This window comes from Polypterus senegalus, chromosome 10, assembly GCF_016835505.1.
Source record: "Polypterus senegalus isolate Bchr_013 chromosome 10, ASM1683550v1, whole genome shotgun sequence".
NCBI lineage: Eukaryota > Metazoa > Chordata > Cladistia > Polypteriformes > Polypteridae > Polypterus > Polypterus senegalus.
The window spans coordinates 6,773,290-6,794,840 of NC_053163.1; the positions used below are offsets into that span (position 1 = coordinate 6,773,290).

At 38.4% G+C, this 21,551-nt stretch overlaps 1 protein-coding gene and 1 long non-coding RNA gene across 6 annotated transcripts in view; one reads left to right on the forward strand and one right to left on the reverse strand.

The window, feature by feature from the left end:
* The window catches only part of LOC120536631, a 36,440-nt gene extending 31,877 nt beyond the window's left edge, over nt 1-4,563 (reverse strand). Inside the window, exons 1-2 of the long non-coding RNA XR_005635161.1 lie at nt 4,471-4,563; nt 4,188-4,256 (exon numbers count right to left, since the gene is read on the reverse strand). This is a non-coding gene — a long non-coding RNA (uncharacterized LOC120536631). The remainder of the gene's footprint in view (nt 1-4,187; nt 4,257-4,470) is intronic.
* A 336-nt stretch (nt 4,564-4,899) lies between these two features.
* Nucleotides 4,900-21,551, forward strand: part of LOC120536632 (Snf2-related CREBBP activator protein) — a 50,208-nt gene continuing 33,556 nt past the window's right edge. For 2 of the 5 annotated variants that reach the window (XM_039765048.1, XM_039765051.1), the window contains exons 1-2: nt 20,506-20,815; nt 20,958-21,260. In XM_039765048.1, the coding sequence (XP_039620982.1) occupies nt 20,738-20,815; nt 20,958-21,260 (381 nt within the window). In that variant the 5' untranslated portion in view covers nt 20,506-20,737. Of the gene's footprint in view, nt 4,918-5,480; nt 5,548-5,813; nt 5,885-18,708; nt 18,783-20,501; nt 20,816-20,957; nt 21,261-21,551 lie in introns of those variants that run through there. The other 3 variants (XM_039765050.1, XM_039765049.1, XM_039765047.1) reach the window with 3 other exon arrangements.

A 21,551-nucleotide genomic window follows, 5' to 3' on the forward strand; every position in this document is an offset into this window, starting at 1 on the left:
CAACTGCACATGCCATTAACTCTCTGTGGAGGAAGATGTTTTCTTCATTAGCTTATCTTGTGAACAACTGGAACAGATTTGTTTTGAGTTTCAGATTTTAAGACATTTCCTTTCGGTTCTGCCTTCACAACATGTTTTTTTCTGATGTCATGCCTTTGCGATTTTGACCTTTTGTTTGTCCGACTATATTTTGGTTCTAAAGCTGAGGTTACATTACACCACTGCTAGTCCGTGGAGATGTCAGACTGCAGCTGCTGATCTTGTCGCCGGAGTAGCTCAATTTACACAATTTAAAAATCGCTGAGCATGTCAAATTATGCGACTGTGTGATGTCTTTCCAGTAACATTTCACACTTTCAAAGGGAATTACATGTACGCCCCCCTTCTCTGACAGTTAATAATGTGCTGTCTGATGGAGCCAGTAGTGCTGTACAAAGGGTTAACCTTTGTACCTCAAATTTAGCTGCTTGTCTTTATTCCCATTCTGTCATGTTGTATAAAACACGAGGTCTCAGAGGGACAAGCTTCTCATCTGTTTTCGAAGTCCTTATTTCTCATCACTGCATTATATGAATTACACTTCCAGATGAGCATCCATTGGGTGTCAGCCCTCATGCACACAGAACCCGCCTCTACGACTAAAGAAAAAATCTGGGCAAGCCGTGGACTATCACACCTGGTTCATTTTGTTGGGATGAGTTGTGGACTGGTTGGAGTGAGTCGCTAGGTATGAAAGGCCATGCGACTGGTTTCACAGATCACACCGCAGACTTCCTCTGACTTGCCAAGATTATAACTAGGACTGAAACATTGTCTAATGTGACATGGCCTTAAGGAAATTGCACAAGACTGAATCCAGGAGGCACTTCTTCACACAAAGGTTTATGGAAATGTGAACAAACTTCCAAACCACAGTGTTATGGTGGAACCCTTGACAACTTTTCAAGAGTAACAGGATGAGGTATTAGAAGCAATTTAGCTACAACATATGCCAAACATTCACAGAATGGTCTCTCATTAGTCAAACATCTTTTGTTCTTTCCTCAACATGAATGGTTGGTGCTGCTAAAGCTCAGCTGTCATGGATCAACACCACCTTGTCTTCTCCAACTGCTGGAAACACTGATCCACTGGAGGCCGTGGATAATGTCAATTACCTGGAACAGCAGGGTCAAAAAAGACATCGGGGAAAGTTAGGAAAAGCTCAGCCCACCTGGCGTCTGAACCAGATCAGAACACTTTCAAGGCGGACATCGACTTTTGTCGAAATTGAAGGGTCGAGGACGGCAATCGACCCTAAATGGCCGTTACATCTTAGTTTGACTCGCTTTGCTGGAAGAAAAGTTAGCTTTGTTGATTTGACCTCAATTTCCTGCAAATGCATGAGTAGCAAAGAGCAAACGACCTCTAAAATGGCATTGACATCTGGTGAGAGACCAAAGCAAATGTGCAAAGTAAAATACTCCATCGGTGGCATTTTGCATATTATCACTGACTTGGACTCGGATTTTGAAGGAAGTGATCTGGAGATGGAGATCGAAAATGAAAGTGAGGTACCAGCATCAGCTGATCGCTCCCCAGCTGAATGTGGTGTTGAACACATCCGTGTAGCTGATGCACCTATGTCAGCGTTCACCTGGGAGGACCACCACTTACGATGACAGGAGGTACAAACCAGACTGCATCACACTTCAGCTTCCATCACCACGCACCTGCTGCGTAAAGTCAGCCAGGCAGCCGGCCCGCCATGCATTCCTGCCCACCGTCAAGCCACCCCTGTGCAGCCACCACAGTGTTTTTAGAAAAAAATATTCAGTCCTCAAGGAGTTAAGCTGGGACACCAAACTGTTAAATCCATTATACTGCATGGACAGTACTTAATGCAGATATTATTTTTATTATTAGATATGAAGAACACTGAAGCTGTCCGATGAGCCACGATAAATTAAATGAGATGAACTGGTGAAGGGGCTTTGTCTGCACGAGTAGGCAGATATGAATTTCACTCAATATGTCACTGTGGCCTGTGTAATTAGTAAGCTTTTCACTCATATACAAAGTCTTCTTATGAAATATAATTCTTCATACAGAATATTTGTATCTATTTCTGGTCATTTTTGCTCTTTTTTTCTTTTCGTCCCCTTTTTAGCATCTCTGCCGCTCGCATTGTGAAGGGGGGGAAGGCTGAATGGATGCTAAGGAAATGCGGTCGGATCATCTGCTGGCTTGTTGCTGCTGGCGAGCTGCGTGTTCTGCTTGTGGTGCTGCGCGTTGATCATTTAAAAGCCTGTACAGCAGCTGGCCCTTTGTCTCACGGGACGCTAAAGTGTCTCAGAGAAAATCATGTATTGTCTCCTTCCGAGATTTTTCTTTTTTTAATAATAGAGAGATGTACATACTTGCTTTTAGCTTTCATTACCGTTATTATACTGTGGCAGGCTCGTCCTGTGAGAACCCCAAGAAACTTTTTTTGTTTCCAGAGATTTCAGTCCATGTGGACTGAGTAACAGTGGCCGGTCCTTCTAAACTACTGGCATAACTTTCTGTTAAAGGACAAATACATTTGTGTTCTTTGTTGTTATTTTATCGCGATTAATAATTTGGCAACAGCAAATCTGAACTGGGGAGTAGCAGATAGTGGAGATGACACAAAGATACCAACCATGACTGAAACATGGGACCTACTCATATTACTGAATGGCTGCACATGGCTCTAACGTCATTCTCAAGTTTGCAGATGACACAGCTGTGGTGGGTCTGATCTCTAACAACAATGATTAGGCTTACCTGGAAGTGGAGAGCCTGTGGAGTGCCAAGACACTAGTCTTCTCCTTAATGTTAACACGACAAAGAAGTTGACTGTGGGCTTTGGGAGAAAAACAGCAGAGGTACTACCACTCCCTCAGTATTCACAGCACTCTCTAGTTGAGAGGGTGGACAGTTTCAGATATCTTGGTGTCAACATCATGGAGGACTTAACCTGGACCAAGCACATTGACACCTTGGTGATGAAGGCGCAACAACATTTTTACCACCTCTGACATCTCAGGATTTCAGGCTGCTCTCCCAGATCGTAAAGAATTTCTATAAATCCATCCCTGAAGAGTATCCTAACAGGAATTATTACCACCTGTTTTGGAAACAGGAGACAGCAGGACCACAAGGCTCTGCAGACAGTGGTGCAGTCAGCTGAATGTATCCCCCGGGTGTGCACTCTCTATCTTCCAGGACATTTACACCAAGTGATGTCCGGCCAAGGCAAAAAAAATGATCAGAGATACCAGCCATTACACCACCATCTCTTTGGTCTTCCTGATGTTGAGTTGCAGATGCTTCTCTCGGCATCACAAGAAGAAGTTTTTCCACATGTACTCCATTATTAATGCAGCCTCTGATGGAGGAGTCATCAGAAAATCTCAGAAGGTGGTAAACATGGGTGTTGTACTGGAAGTCCATTCGTGTAGACAGTGAACAGGAAGGAAGGACATTATTAACCAGTTTTAACCTGTGACCTTTTTTTTTCCTTTTTACAAGGCCTTTCCCTTTTCGATCAACTCTTACTCATGTGTGTAAGTCAGCACTGTCGAGCAGGAGCAATGCGAGTAGTCAAAATGGAATAAAGGTCATGTTGGTCACTTAGAACTGTAGACATAATCCCCTGACAAAAAGGAAGCCATGATTGCTTTCTTTTTGGCTCTACGCAAAGTGTAAGTTGTTAATAATGCTTTGGAAACACCAAATGTATCATCGCTTCAATAACCACACATTTATATCAGAATTTGAGAGTAGCAGATCATGTGGGTGCCGTCTTAAGATACCAACGGCACAGCGATACTGCACATCATGGAAGTAGCCAACCCACCTAGTCTGGGTTCGATCTGGAAAAGCAGCACCAGGCACGCAGAACTTTGTGGCTAAAAACTGCATGAAGATTCTAAATGACAATGAGAAAAATTATGGAAGCTAACTGAGAGGTTGCCATCACTGATTTAACAGACAGAGAAAACAGCAAAAAAATGCCGTCAACTGATACTCCAGTGAATCTATAAAACACTGCGACGTTAGCCCGGGTGAAATACACTGACCTGTTTATCCATTAACCCGGGTGAAATACACAAAGTTATACTTAATAGACACATGTTTGATACATTTGATTAACAGTTAAAAAGTGACCGACTTCTACTTACACGACTAGCCAGCAGACACATTTTTAAATGAGGATTCAGTCTTAAGTTTAACCCATCTTCACGACTTATCTATAACGGGCAAGAATACAATACTTTAGCAAATCATGTCAAAGTATATTGTAAAATCGACATAAAGATACCGCCAATATAGTGGGGTATCAAGGTTAAAAAAACAAACAATGGTTCCACCAGCCGTCATCGAAAAAACAGCTATCACTAGTAAACTATTTAATTATACAGAATATGTACATTTAAAACTCATACTGATGTTAATAATACTTACAATTAAGACATGTAAGAATCATAAATGTGTTTTGAGCGATAAGTAATAAAAGGTAATATCTAACGACTTCTTTTTTTAGTTATGATTAGCGAGACATTTTGCAGCAACTGGACAAGCGAAAGACGAGTGGGGTGGCTAAAGCAACTACAATTCCCAGCATTCCACTGTCGCTGTTCCCGCCGCCCATCGCGAGGCCCACGCGTCTGGCCTCTCGCGGTCGCCTCCATTTCGGCGCAGGCTCGAGTCTCCTCCCCGTAGCTGCGGAGCCGCTGCCGAGACCCGCAGCCGTTCAACCCGTATTTTATCCCGCTCACACCGCCCGGCTAGCCGCTTGCTGGGTACCGAGAGACAGTTTGGAGTGTCCCCGTCACGGATTGAGGAAGATTAAGCGCGGATGGCGACTCCTTCCCCGTGTTTTTAGTGAAAGAAAGCAGCTCAGAAATTCAGGTAGGAGGGGAGAGAAGATGGCGGCCGTGGGGTCGGGGAGGGAGGAGGGGCGGCTTGGGGGGAGGGGGCAGAACGACTTGTGAAGAAATGCCGCAGCCCCCCGGACTAAGTGTCCTTTCGTGGTTAGTTGCTTTAGATCGGCACCTTCGGGGAGTCATTGTGGAGTGTGGCAAGATTCAGATTTTCATGCACAAATATTTTTGCTCTACTTTTGCCGATCTTCAATAAAGATGAATCCGAACGTCCTTGTCGAAATCCCCCTTAATGGACCCCTAGACAAACGGGATTAAACAAAAATATCAGTTTGTAGGTAATAAGTCGAAACGAGGTGTGTTTGTAATGTGCTAAACCCGTGAAAGAATGAATTTTAAAAACACGTGCATTTAATTTAAAAGACTAAGTGGTTATAAAAAAACTCCTTGATTTGCATCCTGACCCCGGCGAGTGACGTCACACGGGTTTGTTCCCTCTTCTTGGCGCGGGGGGCTCGTGTCGCTTTGCCGGCTGTTTTTATCTGCACGACCTGAGCGTTTTGTTTTTTTTTCATTTCGTCGTCTAGAATGGAAAGTCAAAAGAAGCCTTTTGCAGCTCTCGCGGAAGAGGAGAACAAATTCAGCAGGGATACGCAGGGTGGGTAGTATGCGTTTGAACCGCGGGTGAGCGGCTTGTGTCCGACTGGGCAGGCGAAGCGAAACAAGAAAGGCGCGTAAAGGCCTGTAGGATCAGGCAGGCAGGCTGGTGGCAGCGGCGGCAGCCGCACCACCATCATCCTCCTCCTCCTCCTCCTTGCAGACAGGGGCTTTGTTTTATCGCGGGTTTAGTGCTTCTCGAATGTCCTTTCAGGGCACACGGAGAGGCGGCGGAAACTTTTTCAGCCATGTTGAGATGGAGTAGAATATTGGAACTTGGCGCTTTTCTCGGGTTCACTCGGAATATACATTTGTTCGAGGAATGTTTACCCGTTGAGGTACGTGTGTTTTGATGGCATCGTTACTCTCATTGGCGATGCATTGCCTTTTGTTTAAATGTGTCTGCTACCTACTTTGTGGCATAGCACGTGCGATCACTTACGCGTGTTTCCCTCTTTGAAACCGCATTGAATTGCTGCTTGTTAAATACTCTTTGTGTCCCCTGCACTAACCCGCCTACATTCATATCATAATACCAAGCGGGACTTTGATCGGGTTAAGAATTCAGTAGTAAGGTAAAAGTTTCGACTTGAAAATGTATTTAGGAATTTGTAATGCATGCACAATACAAGTCCAAAAAGTGTTTCTTTTCTAGTAAACCAGATAATCTGAATAACATGTCCGATATTTCCAGCAGTTTTCTGTTATGGCTACAAAAGAGCACTAAGGGACATTCTAGCGAGTAATTTATAGGAGAAATAACACAAACTTCACAAATGCTTTTAAGTCAACAAAGTATTTTTAATCATCAAAAAGAGAGGCGTTTCAAGACGTTAATATTTGACTTTGTGTATATGTATATATATTTTTTTACTAATGTATATGTGTGTATGTATGTACAGTATATGTGTATAATAGTAGTATTTATTTTTTACCTTTATCTTTGTGAGTCTAGTTTGTTTCAGTTTTCCATGATCATTTCATGCTTTTTCCAGATTCTTGATTATCTATTCAACTGAAGCATATTTGACTTGAGTGTTTTTTGTGAATTTTGACTGCTTGGTTATTTTACGTAAGGTAGGCTGGCAGTGGACTGGTGGATTCCCTGCCTTGTGCCTAATGCTGCTTCTCTTAGTTTCAGTGCCCTTCCCTGCAAACCCATTATTTTTACTTTTTAACTTTCTCGTATACAAAGTATATAAAATAAAAAATTGACCTTGGGCTTTTAATGAATCTCAACATTTTAGATCTCCAGGACTCTCATTCCCTTTCTCGTAGGGAAAGTATTGTTTTGTCCAAAAATGTGATTTTGATTAAATCTCGATGTTTTAGATCTTCCTGACTCCGATTTACTTTCTTGTAGGGAAAGTATTGTAATCGTCCAAAACATTGACCTTGAGCCTTTAATGAATCTCAACGTTTTAGACCTCTGGGTCTGAAAATTCCATTTTTGGAATTATACCAGCGTGTGTATATACATATAATAGCTTGAGTATGGTTTCACTTCGGTCAGCCAAATTTTGCATAAAAGTATTAGGTAGGTACACAGGGGTGGGGATTGATCTGTTCTTAACTCAATTCTTCTTTTTGTCAAAACGTGATTGCTTTGTATGGATTGTAATAAAATTAATAAAAAAAAAAATATCGGGTACAAAACAAAGATGTCTATCAACTTTTGAGCAATTTCGGTACTCTTTCATTCATGTAGCTGTAGTCTGATTTATTTAACTTTTATAATAATTGTTTAATATATTATTAATTTGATTTGTTATTGATGGTTCTTTAATGTACATGATTTAAAAATATTATTGTCTTAAGGTTTACTCCTCAAATATCCATCCCCATATCTCGGTATATGAGAGAGTCTAGGGGAGACCATTCCTGATTTTTTTTGAGTTGGATTAAGCAGCCTTGAAAAAATTATATTGGAAAGAAAGAAGTACGTGGCATGATAATGCAGTGGATGACACAATAGATTCTCAACATTTGCAGTCCTGGTTGTGAATCCCAGGAAAGTTGCAGCCTGTGTGGAGTTTTGCATGTTCTTTCAGTGACTTTGTGGATTTTTTCCCCTCATGGAAAAGATCACTTTTAGCTTAATTGGTGACAGTTGTTTCCATTAACAGTGCAGACATTGTCACCTTTCATCCATACTACCCCAGTGTTTCAGCTCCTGAAAAGAGAGACCATTGAAATACTCTCTAGATCCATATACTTCTGAAAAAACACACCTTCAGAATTGTAATGTGGATTGGCAAAAACACAGATTTTGATAGAAGCAGGCTGTAATCTAACTCTCATGCTTATTATGTAGTCCTTCCCTGATTGGATCCTGCTTGTTATAATGTCTCATTCCTTGATTGGTCCACCTTTATGGGGGAAAACAAAATCCAACATAGCAGACTCTAAAGAGTTGCTTTTCATGGCATTTTGTGCAGTTTGAATGCTGTGTAACGTTCAAAAGGCAAATACATGATTTACTGGCCATTACGGTTTTACAATAAATCTAATGGTGTACGGCATTACTACCCCTTTCAAGATTCTTCCACTGATATTTAAATGTATGGTGTAGATGAATGTCTACATCATATGCATTTTAGTCATTTTAGTGTGGATTGAGACGCTTATGTAAGCAGTATGAAAGCACTAGTGTGAACGGAAATCGTTTTTGTTTAAAACCAGTTTTTAAATGAAACCATAATAGCATGGATATAGCATTACTTAAGCAGTTTCATTGAACGTGCAATGTAGTGAATTGGATCCAGTCTTAAATCTAACCCCGAGTTGAATAAAAGGGTTGGGAAACATATGGATAAATGTCTTAGACATGGCCTACCTCTTCGTGCACACCTTCCTAGGAAAACCAATGTGTTAAAATTACATTGGCTTTAAATATGGTTAATCATCTTCCAGCCTGTCATTTTAAAGCTTGTGCGATTATAACCAAGGTTGAGGTTCTAGTGTTGCAGGGGTTGCAGGCCTAATTAGATCTGTTGAGTCTGAAGTGCTATGGACACTTTCCAGTTTTGTGTAATGGTCTCTTGATGCTTATGGTCAAGTAATCTGTGACATCTTTGGCAGTAGGCAGTGTAGTGTTGTGGGTAAGGCTTTGGACTTCAAACCCTGAAGTTGTGGGTTCAAATCCAACTACTGACACTGTGTGACCCTGAGCAGGTCACCTGACCACCTGCCTGTGCTCCAACTGGAAAACCAATAATGTAACCAAGTGTATCATAAATATTGTAAGGTGCCTTGGCTAAAGATGTCGGCCAAATTAGTAAATGTAAACTTTAGTGAAAAGTAGTACCAGACTGTTAAAGGTCTGTTTTAGCTTATAAAAAGAGGATTTTGTAAGATCTAGTGTTTGGATGATTTTAACTTTGCTTTCATGTTCATTGCAGTGACATGCAAAGCTTCTAATGGGCGAAAATGGGGGAAAAAATACCCAAGTAAGAACTGAAAGACTAAAAGTAGTTACAAGCTGCGACACTTGCCAGAGGTGGTGTTACTAAATACTGACCATGTCGGTGGCCAGACCTTTGCTTTCAGGTCTTTTTAATTTTTTTCTGGTGTTTTGTACATGTAAATGATGGAAATAAAAATGTTCCATTAAGTAAAATGTTTAGGGAATGTGTCATCTTTAACTTTATGCCTTTTGGTGATCAGGTCATCTTCTGATCACTTAACTAGTCATAATGGCAGACATTTTATTCAAGGGTGCCAAAACATTTGCATGGCACTATATAGTAGTATATTTATTTAAGGGGGAAGCTATACAACTCTGTATAGTAAACCTTAAAATGCATCATTCTATCTGTTGAAACTAGATTTTTCTTTAACTTCATAGATTTCTGTTCCCTGCTGATTGGAGTTGACGATTATTCCTCACATTCAGCCTTTCTTTTATGTGAATTCTTTCATACCATTCACAAACGTTGTTTTTGAACAGTTTGACACATCTTGAAGATCCTTAAAAGGGTCAGAACAAACTGAAATTTCAGTATGCTCAGTATTTTCCAACAAAGCAAATATCGCTTTTCAAGGCATTAACCCTTAGCTACAAGACAAAGCTGCTTGTAGTTGAGCTATTGAATGCGCAGTGTTTATTGGGCTATTGATGTTAGTCAGATTTTCTTTTTTGTTTCCATTTATGAGATATAGCTAGGTTTTATTGACTCTGGATCAAATGCTGCTACAGTAAATTATGTGAATAAGAAAGTTACATTTATGCTATTATCCAATCTCTGTGAAACTTTTAGAATCCTAATAACTTTCTATGTAGATCTTTCTGGGTATAATACAATAACTTTTACAAAGAGAGAGAAAAACAAACCCTTGTCCAAAAACTTGAATTGAAGACAACAACCTGCACAAGTACTGCATAGTACTGATGACATACTCACTGAGAGCCTGATGATTTGAAAGTGAGCTTTAAAAATTAAGTCACTCTCTGGCATGTTCCTAGTGAGCATTTTGTATGTGTATATTTTGGTGTATTTTGTACACCCTACACGTTAACATCAAATTGCCTCCATTCCAAGAGAGAAGAGGCCTTGAAATTCTATACCGTCGGTGCAAGTAGAAGGCTGTCAACTAGTTGGTTAAATGGAAGCATTTTTAAACATTCAGGTCTGTGTAAGCTTTAGAGTCCAGGTGCTCTCTTGTTAGAGACTTGCAAGGAACACAAAGAGAAGGAAGTTGGCATCTAGATTGAGTGGTATGGATTTATTTTGCAACAGATGTTTTTAAATGGGATATTTTAATATAAATGATTTCATGTCTCCTTAATTGATACCCTTTAGATATTTTGCAAAGAGAATATATTTAGGTTTTTTTTGTGGCATAGTTTGAGAAATATTGTAAATGTAAAAATGTATTTCCACAGTTTGGTAAATGGGGAAACTCTGGACATTGAATGGCACAGTAGTCCGAGTGACATCAAATACTACCTGCATCAGATCAGTATGGATCAGTAAAGCCTTGCCAGAAGACTACAATCAAACAATGAGTTTTGTAGTGTTGACATGCTTATTGTCACCACAGTAAAAAGAGTGTTGGTCATTCTGGAAAAAGAGATGGTTATTGTGAGTGTTAAAAGGGGATTTTATTATTGATGTGAAGTAAAGCTTTCCTGCAATAGCCTTGAAAGTAACAGTCCAGTTTATACTTTATTCTAGGTGCACTACTGTATAATTTTTTTTTTCTTGTAAATTAGCACTACCCTTAATGCATTTAATGTTCCATTTAATAAAATGTACTGCTTTTTTCTTTCATTGTGAAGCCAAATTTGCCAGGTCTCCTGGTTTGAAAATTGTTCAGGTCTTTTAAAATTTTGTATTTGCCTCCTCAACTTTGGCTGTTCAACATCAAATTTCGTAGATCTTTTTCAGTCTAAAATTGTGTCATCTGATTAAATTAGGAAAAATAATGGCCCTTTTGACAGATCTCACAAGGGACATCTCTGAAGACTACTCCCACCTATCTCTCTTCTTTAGCCCCTTCCATGCATGTGGGACTTCCCAGGAATTTACTTGCAACTGTGATGGGTCAAGGTTGGCTTTTATGTTGCTGGGTATGTTTGAACAAGACCATAAATTTGTCATGTCAAGCAAGTAAAATGTCAGTATGCTGCTAATGCTTATGGTTTCACAAGTGAGATTTAAAGTTTGTTTTGTTTTACAGTTTTCCTATACAGTTGAAGAGAGAATTATTAGTAATATTTGCAAGCATTAATTACCCTTGTATCCATTTTATCCTAGGTGGGGGAGGGGGGCATATTTTTAAATTTCATGTTTGTACTTTGCTTTGTGATGCTTTTGTCAGTCAAGGCTAGACAGTAACACTAGCAATTAGCTGTGGAAAATTGGACACTTTACTCTTTTAAGAGGTTTGCACAATTTTGGTAGGAAGGGATGTGATGGAGAGAAACAGCAGATTTTTTTTGCCAGGAATGCTTCGGCCAGAAGATTTATAATGGTCAGAATCTGGTGGCTGAGAACCTTTTGATCTTCAGCTATTGGTGAAACACAAAAAAAGTTTACTTTCCTGGATGAAGATGCTTAATTTGCTAAAGCCACCAAACTAGGCTTTCCTCTCACTTTATGGATTAAACAGATTACCATCCTAACCTGGAAAAGTCAGATCTATGTCACTCACTTGGTGGAGGAGAACTGGACCTACTTTTCAATTGCGGAGTTGTTGGTTGCTTTGGTGCTGTTTTAGTTTTCCATTGTTAATCGGGCCATGTCAAGGAATTTGACAAATTTAAAATGTCCCCATACATTACGCAAGTTCTCTTCACAGTTGGGCATCCAATATAGATCTGCAACCATTACTCTGGTTATTCTTAGTAAACTTGGAATTGTGCTTCCATACTGACTCTTGACTTTACCATTTTCTGATCTCAAACCAGGGAAAGGTGAGAGGTTGCATGCAAGGCAAATACTTTTCATTTTAAATGTCATTTCTTTTCTCCTTGTTACCTGCTTTTTGTTAGTTTTTTTTAGCTGCTGATGAAACTTCCATCCAGCTTCAAGATTAGTTGGAACTTTTGGGAAGTGTTTTACTACTTTGTTTTTGTCATGGTAGAGAGCATACAGGACCCACTGAACAATCTCGGTCTCCTTTAAATGTCTTATAAAATACTACTTTTGGATAGTTTTATTTCTGAATGTTACCATTAGTTACATAGGGCAGTTGTAGAATCTGTTATTAAATTGACTTCCTGGAAATAAAACCTTTTGCTAAGCTTTTGGTGAATGTTTTGCTATATTTTCTGTCAGGTGTCAATGAAATGCACATTAAGTAAGAAAACATTCTCAAATGAGTTTTCAGTTTTACAGGAAATACAATGCCATATATATTTAACATATAATGGTATAATTTTATATTAAAAAAAAAAAAAAAAAGATTCATGTACTTTAAAACTGGCACAGATTTCCGTGATATCGGAAATTTCAGCTCATGAAAAGTCAACCTTTCCTGCTAAATAAGCTAATTTTTCTCATCATTAATTCATATTTTAAGATAGACACTCATTCTGATAACAGATTATTTTCAATAATATAATTAGCTTGACATGTTCCACACGACCATCTTCTTAGTTATGGCTGCACAGTTGTAAATAAGGAGTTTACTTGGTCCTTCGCAGTGCCTAAAGCAATAATCTATATTAGGGATAAGTCTGAAATATCTTCAAACCTACTTGTGGCGTGAACTTCAAAAGTGAAAGTCGGTGTGCATGTAGTATCCTTTGAAACAGAATGGTTGTGAAATAGTGCTTTAAATTCTATTTAGGGACACTTTCCCATTGTAATTTGAGGAGAGACCCACAAGTGTTACATCTGCAAGTTGTATCATTATTACAGAATCCACATTTGTTATGAACCTATGTACCTGTATGTGCAAAAAAATAAAACGGAGCTGATAAGACACAACTGTATAGAGGTCCTGAACGTGACGTGAAGGGTTTAGAGATGCTGTCCTTCAACTTCACCACCTCAAACCATCAGCTTCCTCTCGGAGAGAAAACCCTGCAGTCCTCCAAAAACGGGACTAATTGATACCTATGTCTGTCACTTTGTGAAAAAGCTTGAGATTGGCTACTGCATGCCAAAAGTATGACAGCATTTTTGCTTCAGACGTAAATACAACCAAACATGCTAAGCAAAAGAATATCCCTGCTTGGTATTTCTTGCAAAGTGCCTGGAAGAAGAAATGTTGGGTTGTGTTGGGTTGTCTTGCAGTGGGAAAGATTTTAATGTAGTGTATGTAGTAGCTTAATCTAAGTAAATGGCTGGGTATTTGTCATTATAATATTAGAAATTTCCAATGAGGCTTTTCAATTTCCAGTTAGGCTTTATTTCATTATTATGTGTAGCTTTGCTCCAATTGTTGATTTCATATAGCACGTTATGTGGTTAAGTATTCGGCTGCTTATGAAATATATAATAAATGCCCTGGCCACTACCATTGACACTAGTGACTGCCCTTTTTGATAATGTATGTACAACTGTGTAACACTTGGCTCTGTCACCCTTAAGATCAATCTGTTAAAGAGAACAAAATCGTTTATGAAAGGCAGGGAGCAGAATTTATTTTATCAAACTAAAGCTACTACCTTTTTTTCTTAAGGTTATTTCTCATTTCTGAAGTCCCTCCTGCTAGCACTGCACAATTTCTTCAGCTTTACAGAAATTAAGATAATGTATTAAATTTGCTGATAGTATAGAATACTCTCTACAATATAAAATTGCATTGTAATCCATTGAAAACAACAACAAAACCACCTGCAAAAGCAGGCAGGTCATAGGATAGCTTATACTGTACACAAGCTTATGGGTTATGGAACGGTGTTAAGACTGCTATATTTGCCAAATTCTCGTGATCATAGGCTAGTTTAAAGGAGATGGGGATGGATCCGTGGAGCAGTTGTATCTTGTTGTCATTGTTTTTCCAATCTCTCTTTTTCATTTAGCTATAAAATTTGGACTAAAATGTTGAACGTTTTTGTCCTGTGACTTGCATGTATACATTTATTAAAACAAAGATCATGAAAATCTATTTAAAGTGTCCCTCAGTTACAAACTTGGTTTTGTATTTAGTGCGAATGAGTCCCAGGGAGCAGCATTCAAGATAAAACTAAAATCAGGGATGTTTCATCTGTATCTTCTATATTGTTAATTTGCATGTAATTGTTGATTACATTTGATACTAATCAATATACTAGCAACATTTCTCTAAGCACTTTCTTGGAGGAAAACATCATTAGCTTGGTTTTGATTTTTAGTATTAGCCAAATACTTATGCCACTTTTCCATTGTGATGGTATTACCTTTTGCCATTTATTGCTAGGGAGGAGCTTTACCTTCTCCAAAGGCTGAAATTGATAAGTGATTTCAGAAGAATTGCAGGATGAAGATAAAGTAGGTTGGCTTGGGTTTTGTGTTTAAGGAGAAGTAGTCACAAACTTGTTTCCTATTTGGTTGGTACCACTGTACCTCCCTTTTAATAAGACCCATTATTGTGTTAAATGGTAATTTGAAAATATTTAGTAAGTTTATTTAAGGGTACGTTAAGTGAATACATTTGAATGTGACCATTTGTATTTGTGCAGGTCAGATGCCTTGGGTGCATGTAAATTGCTGGAAGTTTAAATAATAAAGATGACCTTCTACACTACAGAACCATTTTTTAAACTTTAATATTTCTATTGCAATCAGTGTTCTTTTTTTATTAAATCCCTCGAGCCTGTGTGGAAAGGCGACAGCATGATGGGTACAGAGGGGTGCAGGAAACAACGTTCACCCCCAACTAAACCTTCACACCCAAGTGTCTACTTTCTCACACAAGTCAGTACCTCTCAGACAGGACTTTTCTCAAAAGTTTTCAATATAAAGTAATGCTATCTCGTGTGAGAAACAAATTTGTCTTTCTAGAGGCAGTTTGTATGAAAGTGGACTGTGGGAGTACTAGAAGATTGAATACGAGATACATCTTTATTTTCTTTTTTTTTTTTTTTCATCCTCCAAAACCTCGCTGCAGCTACAGCTGCTCAATTAGTCCCCAAAATCCTCAGGACTGTTTCAGTTTCTAACAGCTGGTCAACTGTAGTTCAAAAACAGCAGTTAATGTCAGTGGTGCAGCATCAAAGGAACAGTTGAGCACAACTAAATGACACAAGAATGAGCAAAACTAAGGAGAGACGTGGCAAATGTAGTTGAAATCTGTGGCTTGTTCCAAGACTTTCAAACATTTTCATAACTGTTAAAATGATGTAATGTTTCTCTTTTTTTCTTTTCCATTATTAGTAAAGGGGTCATTTGAAATTGCATATTTAAAAGGTTTATAGGGTGTTTCATTAGTTATACCAAAGCAGTAATACATAACAGTTTTGCACAGCACAAAAACCTATTCCTTGGAGTAAATGAAAATAAATAAATAGCCAGTACTGACTAGTTAGCAAATCCTACTGTGCAGGATTTACTGGAATGAATACTGCATCTTTCCATATAGTACCTATAAGATGGTAGTGTTTAAAAGAAATCAAAGAAGAAATGACACAAAAGCATGTTACTGTTATACTTGGTTGCATCATCTTGTTTATGAAGCAGCTTTATTGTTTGTGGTGATTAAGATTATTGCATGTGATGATGATACATACAAATGTCTCTGCACACCTCTCTTCAGAATGTCTTGTTCACTCCACGTCCGTGTACAAATTACAGCAGTGCATTAGTTGTGTGATTCTTTGAAAGTGAATGTTTTGATAGTTGGCACATCCATTAAAGATTTCACAAAATCTGAAAGCCCTGTGGGATGTGCACTGGCATGGAAAAATGTAAATGGGAGTGTAATGCAGATGTGTTGGTGTAGTATATTTTAAAGACCGCGTCCCATCGCATTTAAGACAGAAGTTGATGACTCAACTGTTCCCATGTTTTTCTCCATGTTCTCCTGTTCAGTATCTACTGTTTTGTAATTTGTGTGTCATTATGTTAACTGGCACTGCAGCTCTCCGGTATTGTCACATTTGAATAATGTTTGAGACATTGAATATATTTTTAAATATTATAAACGTAAAAAATGGCTAAAGTTGAACATATCATAATAAAATTTAAAAATTGCTTGAAAAAAATGTGCACACTGTTAACTTTATTTATAACGTTATTTGTTGGTTATTCTTGTACAAGCCAAGAAATGTCTCATTTGAAAGTCCTAACATAAAATTTCTAAAACTTTGGTGCTGGAATTTTCAACCTAAAGTTGAGCTCCTTGCTGAATTGGATGTGTTTGAAAACAAAGTGCAGGTTTAGAATGTTAACGTAGAATGCAGTGCTGTACAGTTACAATGCAATTAAAACTTTTGGAGGGTAGCAAATAAAGGGCAGTGACTTTGTCAATGTCTGTCTTGTGACACTGTTAAGGCATACATGAAGGCCATTACTTCATACACACTGACTTTATGTTGTGTTGTAATGAAGTTTAATTCCTGCTGTTCTGTCTGCACAAACAATATTGAACTTGCTCGATCCAGTACAGGCTCGTGTGAAAGCTAGTCCAAATGGTATTCAATACAGGATTAAGGATGACATGAGTTTAGAGGTGAAGTAGATCTTTCAGTTACAAGAAAGCCGCACGTTTCCAGATAAGGCAGTCATACTTGCTAATCATGGTACTGGAGAGCCAAGTTGATCAGAACATGCAAGAAAGAATTTCAGTGTACTCTGTATATGTGACAGTAATGAAACTATTAACCTATTAGAAGTTAGTAAGAAAGGTTATAGGTTTTATAGTTATGACTCCTTACTTGAAATAAACTTTAACTAATTTAAATACAAATGAGCCATTTTCTTAGTTCTCTTTAATCACACAATGTCTGCATTGCAATGGAGAAACATCAACATATTGACTTCATCTTTGCTCAGACTTGGATGTGTTTCATACTGAAGGGAATATTTGCTCTGAGGGAGAGCACATTTTATAAAAACTTTACAAACTTGGCCAGTGCAAGGATGTGTGCATTCCACCCCCGTAAAGCATTAGTTTTGAATACTGAACATTGTCTTTTTTCACAGCATTACATAAAATTACATGTAATTGCAAATAATGAAAAACTCGAACACTACATACAATGAATATAAAAAGTCTACACACCCCTGCCAAAATCGCAAATTTTGTTATTAAAAATGTTTTTTTATTCTTTTTCCACTAAACAGTTCCTAATTTGTTTTCACCTTCTTTGTATAGACTGCAGTTTTGCAATAAAGATGGAGTAAGATCTGACAGGATTTATCTTGGTTTCATTTTTCATTATTCAAAATCTTCAATTTTTTTCAGGGGTGCGCAAGTATTTTTATTATAATGACCTCGTATAACAATAAGTACAGCATCAACATTCATATATGCCATTGTTTTTCCAGTAACCATTTTCACATCCGATAGCAGTGTGCTTCCCAAAGCTTTAACTTAAGCCAATGTCACCGTACTCAACTTTTAGGTGCATCAGACTTGCCAGCCACATTCAGATGGGTCTAACTCCGGCCTACAATACATAATGTTGGGGGCATCTCGTGATTTTGGGGCGTTGTGTAACTGACCATAGTTGCTGATCTGTTAGCCAGACCAAGTTGCTGAAATTGCTGGGTATGTCTGATTTATTGATTGAGTGGCGACCTTCCAGTGCTGTCATGCTGTCACCCCTTTATGAAACAGCCAACAATATGCTGCCTCAACTAGCTGACGCTGTGCAAAGGGTACAGCAAACTCGGCCGCAGACTCATCCCTTACGCATGCTAATAATTCCAAGAACCGAGTGAGTGTCCGCAATAGTTGTATTGATGAAAATGACGTCGTCCCTGTAAAGTGATTGCAGTAATGGTTTAAGAATAGTCAACATTTAAAGAGACGTTGGGATTAGTGAATTTTCTAGGATTAAGAATAAGCAAGGCAAAGTTGAGTAGCTTTGTGCAAAATATGGATTAAGGTGTCAGTTTGAGTGCAAATGCATACAAGTGACAGTGTCCATGTTAGACCCTGCACATGGAATTTGCTCAGGAAGCATGAAGGCAATGCCGCTGTCCTTTTACACTTGAGCTGGTGTTTACCCATCATTTCTAATACTTGTGTGTTGAGCTAAGCTAAAAGGTTAGTTATACTGCATTTCAATAATCTTTTGAAAATTGTTGATTTTAGAGACGAAAGATGTGATGGGGGAAAAACATAGGCATTACTGCTCTCCACTTCTCTAAACAATTCTCATGATTTGTTTTTAGGCATGTTGACAGCCCTTTTGATTTTGCTATTTTTTATTTTTTTTACTTTCTGCTTTTAATCAAGGGTCCTATGCAGAAGGATCTATAGTACAAGTCTTACAAAATCCATAACATAAGGCAATGCACTGGATGACCACAGATTTCTATAGTTCTTTCATTTAGGCGTGGCCAAATAATTCTTTCTTTAAATCTTGCCAATCTAAATTATTATCAGGGGTCTTTCTTATGTCTTTCTTCAGATAACATACATCTGACATTGATGAACAACTTGGTTTATTAGTTTCACAAATCCAGCTTAGGGAGGTGCTTAATAATTCTCCAAGCTGTAAAATTGTGTTTTTATACAGCATTTCCTAAACCTATATAATAATTGAAAGCTTCTTTTTCAGGCACAGACGCTTACATTTACCCAACACCCTGGAAGTGGAAACTGAAGAAGTCGCCGAATTTACATCCCATACAGGCAAGCAATTTAAGTTAATTCTTTCCAAAGACAGACATTTCAGCTTTAAGGTTGGTTGAGTAGCTAATGTAGGACTAAATAGATTCCATTTTAGTTTTTCTCAAATTCCCTTTATATTTTTTCCATTTTCATATTTTTGCTGTTCTAAGTGTTTTCTGTTGCATAAAATGTACAGTATTTTGGTTTACAGAAAAAAAAATTGCATCATTATGTTTCTAGTTTATTTTTTTACACTGCCTCAATTACATTGCATAAAAAAACAAGTGGAAAACAATTAGTCCTGGAAACTTTTAAATGATCATTATCCAGAATATTTCTCATAAACCTGATAGTATTAAATGGATATTTGAACGTACACTTTAATTTATGAAATTTTTACGTTAATTATATTCATACAGTTTCACTTCATTTTGCCAATCTCTGCCATCTTAGAGAATACATCATTGAAATACGTGATAGTCAAGTGTGTTGTTTTAACCTCCCGACCCCGTAAGGAACTGTGTTTTGAGCAAGCAGTATTTTTTTTTTTTTTTGTTTACTGAAACATATTCTTCTATTGCACCAGCCTGCTTACAATATTTAAAAGATACTTTATTAATCCAAAGGGGAAATTCACATTAATTTAAAAAAAAATATATATAAAAATTAATATTAAACAAATGGAGTCTCTCTTTTGTCAAGTGTAGTACTGGATTAAGCACAAATGGCAACAACATCTTCCACTGGCTCTTGGTGCATTTGTGACTGTGGTTTGACAAGTTGCAGAATTCCCGACCTGGACTCCATTCGTTGTTTCTTAGATGTGCCTGACACTTAAGGTGGTCATTGCATGTGTCCTTGTGGATTCCAGTCAATGATGTGTTTGCAAGCTTTGCAGAGTAACTGACCGTCTATTTCGTAGTACTTGCTGGGTTACTGCTGAGCCGTAACTTTGGCTGTCAATGCCCAATTTCTAATATTCTTTTGATGGCTTAGATGTTTTTGTTGTCCGACAATTTATCATGTTGTCACTTTGTGAAGAAATTCAAACAAAACTTCTATCTGCCTTGCATGTGCTTAGTTCACAGATGTAATCTGACATACTTAACTATGAAAACTACACTGCCTTCTTGAATAATATGTTTTACCACACATGGGTCACTTCAATGAAGCAGACATCCTTTTTTTTTTTTTTTTTTTATATGTCTGATTCATGGTTTGACAATTTAATATGATAACACGGGAGAAAACTTTTGTTTCCATGCTCTTCTGTTTTATATGGAAATTGCTTTTTAATGTGTGTAATACATAGAACCCCACCATTGGGATGGAAGCAACTCTGTGCCATTAGGGCTGAGAAATTCATGTGTTTTCATTTTCAGGGCAAGAAATTTCAGTGATGATAATGAGAGCTTCAGGCTTTAATTTATGAGTATTACTCGCCTAAGTTCCAATACCAGGATTAACAACCAAGCATAACGTAGACTATGGATTGGTTTATGTGTGCAATTTAAAGTCTTGATTAGAATTTTCAGATTTTTTTTTTTTTTAATATAAAACCTTCATTATTATAAAGAGATGCATTTGTGTCTTTAGCTATTCGGAAAGGTTTAGTTACAAGGTCTATTGTGAAAAAATCCAACTGACCTTCTCATGTAATCTGTTAAAATTAAAAGGATGTCTTTTGCTATATTTGTTTCCAAATTTGTTAGCCTTAATCGAACTGTCTTTGCTGTTTAGGTGCGAGTGTGCTAGGAGCTGGGAGTCCCAGGCCAACGCTGGGACAGCAGGGGTCTCCAGGGCTGGACGGCTCGTCCCAGAGACCAGCTGTCCAGAATGAGGCTGGGTTCTCCCAGCATGCTCTGCAGCAGGCCGCCATCCTGGAAGCCAGCCAACAGGAGGGGACCACAGAGATTCCAAGCTGCAGCAACAGTGACGACGACGGCGGCGAGGAGGAAGAAGAGGAGTGTCACAAAATGGAAGACAAGATGCAAGGGAATCCTCCTTTGCCTCCGCAGTCACCACCACCTCATGATGCAGTGTTGGCAGACAAAGTAAGAACCTGGACCAGGGTTTGGTGCTTTACAGAGATTGCGGTCTTACACAACTGTATTAGTTCTTCTAAATTAATGTTTATGACCCAACAGAAATTGATGTATTAGCTTTTCATCTTTATTCCGGATCTTTGTTCTTCAGGTACTGCAGTTACCAGATGACCCAATGATGGTTGCCTGCAGCACTCTGATTTCAGAACAGGTGTCATCTGCTAGCTGCTCCTCATCAAGCTGCATGTCTGCAGGCTCTCCTTTGAGTTACGGCGATAGTAGCTCCAGTTTTTCCATGTCTGGGGAGCGGACCCACTTTACCCCGCTTAGAGGTCCACATGGGAAATTCATCTCTCCAACGCAGTTGAGCTCATCTCCTATCAGTTTAGAGCAGAGTCCCCGGCCACCAAAATGGGACCGTAGTCAGACACACATTGCTGAACAAGCTAAACATGTGAGTGAAATTTGCCTTCTTAGGTTCTATGAAGAGCTTCCTGGTTCCAGTAGTGAACCTTTTGTAAAAGATTTTCAGCACTTTAACAGGTCCTGACCTTATGACCATAGGACTGGATTTGGTAGCTGGTGCTGAGAACAACTTCTCCCTTGCAACCCACAGCAGGAATAGTAAAGTGTCTGCTGTGTTACTTATTGGGAGGAACAGATAATTGGTAGTAAGAAAATGGAAATGTTTTTAATTTTTTTTTTTTTTTTTGATTTAATTGCCTTAATTTTAAACCATCCTTTC